Source organism: Ciona intestinalis, unplaced genomic scaffold (genome assembly GCF_000224145.3).
Source record: "Ciona intestinalis unplaced genomic scaffold, KH HT001125.1, whole genome shotgun sequence".
Lineage (NCBI taxonomy): Eukaryota > Metazoa > Chordata > Ascidiacea > Phlebobranchia > Cionidae > Ciona > Ciona intestinalis.
Window position 1 is genome coordinate 33,298 of NW_004191446.1, and position 7,036 is coordinate 40,333.

At 33.3% G+C, this 7,036-nt stretch overlaps 1 protein-coding gene across 1 annotated transcript; it reads left to right on the forward strand.

Moving 5' to 3' along the window:
* The first annotated feature begins 819 nt into the window (after positions 1 to 819).
* On the forward strand, positions 820 to 5,170 carry LOC100180358 (nurim-like). Its single transcript, XM_002122756.5, has 5 exons — positions 820 to 1,140; positions 2,310 to 2,476; positions 3,988 to 4,158; positions 4,573 to 4,732; positions 4,795 to 5,170. The coding sequence occupies exons 1-5, from the start codon at positions 1,005 to 1,007 to the stop codon at positions 4,908 to 4,910; spliced, it is 750 nt and encodes a 249-aa protein (XP_002122792.1). The 5' UTR covers positions 820 to 1,004; the 3' UTR covers positions 4,911 to 5,170.
* The last annotated feature ends 1,866 nt before the right edge of the window (positions 5,171 to 7,036 follow it).

The following is a 7,036-nucleotide window of genomic DNA, read 5'->3' on the forward strand; positions in this document are numbered from 1 at the left end:
GTGGTCATATAGATCCTTTTCGTCGAACAGTTGTTCTTGGCGTTGTTGTTGTTTTTAGGGCGATTTTTTCCGCACCTATATCAATTCTCAATTCTAGCATTTATTCTTTAATCTCTTGATTGAAATCAAATCATAATGTTATAACTTTAGACTAAATTTTCAAGTTAAAACCGCACATTTAGCGTGTGTGCACCGAAGCGTAGACGAGGGCCCTTTTTCTTATAGTTATCTTCGGTATAAACACCGCGTCTCTTGTTTCTTCGCTCTTTTAGTTTACCGCTCGCAATAAATCATTATGCAGCCGCCACAATATGAATAATATTAACTTCTAACATTACATATATTACTGCGTGGTTACGGTTTATCCAAATTCACAAAAACAAACGTATTTAAGCGACGACAACGTTAACTATAATGTAAGTTTACATGTCAACACATGGTACAGGAGTTGTACAAAGCGTATTTACACATATTCTTCACCAAACTTTCAATCCTTATACGTCTTAAGTTTAATGAGTTATAATACACGAATAAATGCATTCTACCTACTGCTTCACAGTCACCAATGGCGACTGAAACCCACTTTCTTGGTTACTTTTGATTTGTTTTTGATCGATCTCAGTCGACCATTGTAGTAATAGAGTTAATTAATACTATGCTAATTAGTTTATACCGTTCTCATGCATTATATCTGTGATCTCTTGTTTATTTCTGTGAGTAAATTAGTGTCGGTATCATAGATATCATATATAAAACTTATATAAGGTATATATCCATAGATATCATATGATATCTATGGTATGGTATACATGTATAGCTCAGTAGTCGGCATTCGTAGCATCCGCCGTCGAAAAATTAGTTTTACCCGCTTATACGCTTTCGTAAGGCGGTCCCGTTTACTATTGGAGTCAATAGAATCCATGGCGTTTCATGTAGTTTTTCTTCATTTTATGACTTGTTAGTGTACTGTGTTCACATACACCCAGGTAATTGCTGCTTCAGGGATGGGTGCTAAAACAGTTTTATATGCTCTGGTTTCGGTAACTAGCGTCGCATATACGTTTAAAACTATGTTTACGTTAATTCTATTCCTTTCAAGCGAAGTGAGCGGTTTATTAAACTACAAAAAAGTTTATAAAGGTAAGGATATAATTAATATTATATGATAATGTTTGCCAGGTTGCCATAACAATTCGTATTAGCTGTTTACATAGTTTTAATTGGCGGTTGAAATGTTCATTTTTTAGTCTGTAATAGCTCAAAAAGGGTTAAATGTTTGCTTTTCCACGATTACATAAAGGATTGTCTTTTCATGTGTAGTGTGTATGTTTGGAAGCGCATGAAGGCTTAGACAACAAGCCCCAGACATTATGTTCTATTTATTCTATTCTTTGTGGGTGAGGTCCTTGTCAAGGACCTGGAATTGAGGCCTGATTTGGCCCATTACCCCAACAACTGGGAAGTTACTACTGCCGTCGAGCATCTAACCGGGAACACTTTGGTTCCGATGCAGGCGCCTAAACCACTTAGCCACGGCGCCGCACTGGCCAAACATTATTCAGCACACTAGTTTTCAACTTTTTTGGTTGTAGCGCGGGGACATCAAAATGCAGATAAACATTGCAACACAAGGGTAATTAGTCACAAATATTAAAACAGTCTTATTGTAGTTGATTTTAAGTCAGAGATTTATGACTTAAGAAACTACAAACGATTGCAGCTTTTATACGCACCGTTTTTCTGTTTACCTATGTAATGAAAACAAAATATATATATGTCTGCCGAAGTTTTGACCTAGCTGATTATCTTACACCACGATACAATGGTAATAGGCTCAATTAGGTATATGAGTTTATGTTTATGAGTAAGTTAGTGCTGCACATTAACTCTGGTGTACGCACTTCGCTGGCTATATTTTTGCAGCCCTAGATGCTCTTGTCGATAATTGGTAAATCACTAAAAAATATATATATATATATGCCAGATATATCAATAAATCAATAATTAGTTGTGCTCTATTCATAAACCCAAAATTTTATATATAATATATTTATATATACATACTTATTTTTTTTCTACAAGAGGAAGCATTTATTTTAACAAATCCGAAAAAAATACATTTTGTTTTGTTTAAGTTTTCAATTGAATTTTACTAGTAACGGTTAAATTTTAGAAACACTTTTTTAAGGAAAATCCCATGCATTTTCACAACTTTATTTTTACTCCAGCATTTAGATTTGTTGTTTTTGACAATCATGTTTTTCAGACGCTTATTCTGTTTTATATATAATATAAATATTTGTTTTCAGATATAAGTTTATGGAATGGAATCGTATGCAATGCACTCTTGGTGGTGTTGTTTGTAAGTAATCATGCTATATGTGCATCAAAGCATTTAAAACTCAAAATGTCAAGTATGGGTTTGTCACCTATACATCGTTCCCTATTCAACTTTACCACCTGTTTAACTTTAAATGTAAGTTTAAAGATTGTTGATTTATATTTCAAGTGTTATTGTTTGAACCGTTGTTTTTTTACCTGAATTATCAGGGTTAAGTAGATAGAGACACACACTATTTTGCATTATTAACTTTTTATAAAACTCGCAGTGAAAACATAATGGTGTTCAATTGTTTTTTGGGTAGCTCTAAAATACATGGAACTGTTGCCCTAAAATAAGCGTCAACAGTGCGGGCAGTTTTAGCTTTTTACAACTCCGTTACAAAGTGGCTGCTCTAGAGGTAATGGGTTTATTGGTTTACGGGTCGTCACTGCTATCATTCTGGAGATGTGTGTCCTTGGGCAAGACACTTACCGTCGATTGTTCCAACTCAGTGGTCACTAATTAGTAATTACCATTCTATGGTAGTCGTGAGGATATAGTTTTATAATTCTTTGAATGCTCTTTGTTTACTGCCAAATGAAATGACAAAATAGAGCTAATAGGTGTCCCATCTTTCCCCACCCTATTGTATATATCTACAACCATTAAAAGCAGAAAAGTAGGTATCCACCTTTTGCTGTATATGATTTGTTAAACATTTTAGAGACACGGTGTTTTTTCTAAAATAAAGGAAAAAATTCAAATTTTAAGCATCAAATTTGTTCATTTTCTTATCTGTTCGGCATCCAAGCTGTTTCCATTGCTTCCTAAAATTAGGGCAAGGCAAACTTTGGAATTGGGAATAACAATGGTTCACAGTAAAAAAATCATTTAAAAAATGCATATATGAAAGCTGCAAAAATACATATATGAAAGCTTGTTATAGCTCAGCTCTTTTGACCTGGAACACCCACATTATAACCATCTTACATTAACGGTTTAACAGCAGCAAATGTTTTCTCTACCAGGTTGTAATTAAGGATTTATTCATTGTTGTGTGATATTTGTTAGAATCAAATGGCACGTGCTGACATGCATATTAACTACTCTGCCTTCGCGGAAAAAATGTTATAGTCAAGGTTTTATAGTAAACACAATGGTTACTAAGTTTCAAAGTTGCAAAGGCAGCCTCTGCGTTACAAATCATAGATGCATTATTTACTACCAAGGCGTAACAAAGATTAGGATGTCTGAGGGCAACTTCAAAACACTCTATTCTTGGTAACAATGCGTACCATGTAAATGAAAGTTGTTATTGCGGTGTATGCTATATATTCGCGAAGAGGCTGCCAATTGCAGCATTGTTGTCAAAAATTAAACAAATCAAAAAAAGGGTTGTAAGAAATTTTTATATTTTAACTTTTTGGTGATGTGGCTCAGCATGTGTGATGTAAATTTTAGCAGTTATTATATATATGCTGCATTATAGCTAACTTTCTAAATAAATTGTATACATGTGCAGAAAATGAAAAATCTTTTTGTACATTTTTGCTATGGTTTTTTTGTGCACAGCTTATAGGCCCTTAAAAAGAGATGTATTTGCGCTACTAAACACATTAAATTAAAAAAAGGATAATGACTTTAACATTCCATTTTTAAAACAGATTTTAATGAACCAGTGGGTGACATTGCTGCCTACTCTTCCATTATTGTGGAATCTGATGAGCTTTCAATATATCAGTACTATTTGTCAGACTGTTCATGCAATAAGTTGGTTCTTCATTTTAAGCATCATGTATGTTCTTGACATATCAGAGTTTTTCGGATTAAAGCAGGTTATAAGTTAATATTTATGTGATGTAAAATGTTTTACTGCTTTCCTATTAGATATGAATTTTGTACTCAATTCTTTTTCAACTTGGTTGGTATGGTTGTTTTGTATTACAAAAAAAAGGTTCTTGGGCCAGCTGATAAATATACTCTCTGGAGTATGGGCTGTCTGGTCTGTACCAATCATCGTCTGTTTTACCAGTATAGAGTACTGTATTTAGGTTCCCCCATGTAGCCAAAAATATTCATGTTAAGCAGTTCCGTATAGGGCAGTTATTGAATAATTTATTAGAAATTAAGGGATAAGCAGTTATTAGAAATATTGTACCATAATGACAATTTTTACATGATGTTTAACTTTGTAAGTTCGGTATTCAGTAATGAAGAACAAAGGTAATTAATGAATACATGATGTTTAGATTCAGTATTTTCACCACGAATTTGGTTGCCCTATGACAAGCAAAACTGTGTATGCTCAAAATTTTTATCACAACATGCGACATCCATGTTTCATTGGTTGGACCTGTGTGTTATGGTTGGTGCCTTGTTTGTCAATTGATCGGTTTATCCTTGCTTCAGGTGATTAAATTATTGTTACCGTTTAAATTTTAGTAATAACGAACTCTTAATATCTTTTATAGGTTTTACTTTGTACTTTTTATATGGCTCAAGGCTCGAGGTAAAAGATTTTTACTATGTAAGAAAAATGTATTACAAAAAAGTTACCTCAATCGTCAGGGTTTCACAAAGTCCATAGTTTAATTGTTTCTACTATGACAATTTCGTTACGCTTACATTTTCATTCTGTGTAAGATCTTTATTGTTTTAGATTTTGGATTGTTTTTTATCCTGTTCTTAAGCATGCTTGCATGTCAGTAGGGTTGCATCCATTCATACTTGGGTTAAAGTTATGTGATGGGATAAGTGGCAGTGATTTTTTTATTAACCTAAATGCGCTGGACAGTGGTGATTAAGGTATTATTGTTTAAATAAATATATATACTACAGTTGTAACACTATGTAACTTGTTACTCCAGCCAATAATTACATACTTAACATTATTTGGTAGATAGTAGAACCCAGCACCAAATCCACCATGTGGAGCTTCTTAGTGATGTCATAATGTCCACAAGCATATAAAATCATAGAAAAAAAGAGTAGAACGCGCAACTGCCTAAAACCGGAATATATTCTTTTTTCTGTTAACGTGACCACTAACTCGGTCCCCATTTCGCTTGGTCTCCATTGTAAAAGGAAGGTTCACAGTGGTGTTAGAAAGTTTTAGCTGTTTATTTTAAAAACTACGCCAACTATTCCAGTTTATTAGGCCAGTGAAGTTATTTGGTGGGTTAATGTTTACACTTCCACGCTTGATTAGGAAGTTTAAATATTTAATAAATTTAATTATAAACGTTCAAACAAACAGTTTGTTAGAAATGTATATAGTAGGATGGGAAAGATAGGACACTTTGTCAGACGAGAGTTTAATTTTCTTTTTACGGACCTCCATTCAATAATAACCAAAAAATTAATGTTACAGAATTATTCGACAGTATTATCACGACTTTCGTCAAAGCCGATTACCATTGTTAAATATTAAAAAGAAATATGTTAAATGAAAACAGTTTAACAGGGGAGAATGCGACAAAGTAAGGTGCTAATTTTAAATGCTCGCTAAATCATAGCAAAGAATAAATGAATGTAACTTAGCTTATTCTCGCGACGACAGTCGTTATCACACGGGTTTAACTCGTGCCAGCTTATGAGTCACTATGTATGTTATACCATAGTTGATAGTTGAGAATGAGAATATTCTCATCAACTATGGTTATACTTTGTTGGTGATTATTTTTTGAAAAGATTTTTTGATGTATTGCTAATAATTTGGTCAACCCATTAGTGACCACTAGGTTGGAGCAATCGCCGTTAAGATTGTAAACAATTAAACCAGTTTCATGGATTCATAAAAGAAACTTCAAAAATTCCTACAATTTAATTTAGTCTCATAAACTAGTTTTAAAAACTGAGAAATAAACATGAAGAAAATAAGTAGGGGTCAATATGAATTTGGGATGAAAACAACAAGAAAATGTGCTAATACAATGGGGGAAGATGGGACACTTAAGCACACATTGCTAAGTATTTCCAAAGTCAAAATAGATGACGGTTTTAGGGAAATACCACGAATTAGTACTATCATTCCTTTATTATTTGACAACAAATATAATAAAACACACGAGGAGTTATTTAGCGATCCGCACAACAGGTGAAGTTTTACAAAACGAAAACACACAGGATAAGATGGGACAGTTTAAAATAATTGTTAATTTTGATTAATAAGTTTATTCATAAATAAAAATATACGTAAATAACACGAAATAACACTGTACGCTTTAAAAATTAAGTCTAAACATTCTTCTTCTTGCCCTACTGCTATAGTTTTTAACATACATACATTATATTATGGCATAACAATCGGTATTGTTTGAACGACAACAAGTAATGTTCGAACATCAATATATAAATACAAGGGCGTAGCCAGCCTAAAATTTTGGTGGGGGCCAAATGTTTTACGGTTGTATTTTGGGTTTGAAAAACCTCCTAATTACAACATAAAACACGGGAAGGCGTACTGTGAATGGCATTTATTTTCACAATTACGCCGCATGAAAACACAACGATCTACAACTACATTTAAAACTCTATACGTTGCCTACCACCAGCCATTTTTGTCACAAAATTTGAGATTTGTTTTTCTTAGCTAGCAGGTAGACTGTTTATTACGAAATAGTATGGATTCACACGTGAGTTCATCCATCATAATAGCAATTGTTTGACCTGGCAACTATTACGACATACAGCATTCACATGCGATATTGCGTA

Excerpts from the sequence above, each read along its gene's own strand:
- LOC100180358 (XM_002122756.5), top strand. The coding sequence starts at position 1,005 with ATGGGTGCTAAAACAGTTTTATATGCTCTGGTTTCGGTAACTAGCGTC. Across the intron at positions 4,159-4,572 it reads AGTTTTTCGGATTAAAGCAG|ATTCAGTATTTTCACCACGA; the intron begins GTTATAAGTTAA and ends CATGATGTTTAG. Across the intron at positions 4,733-4,794 it reads TCGGTTTATCCTTGCTTCAG|GTTTTACTTTGTACTTTTTA; the intron begins GTGATTAAATTA and ends TATCTTTTATAG.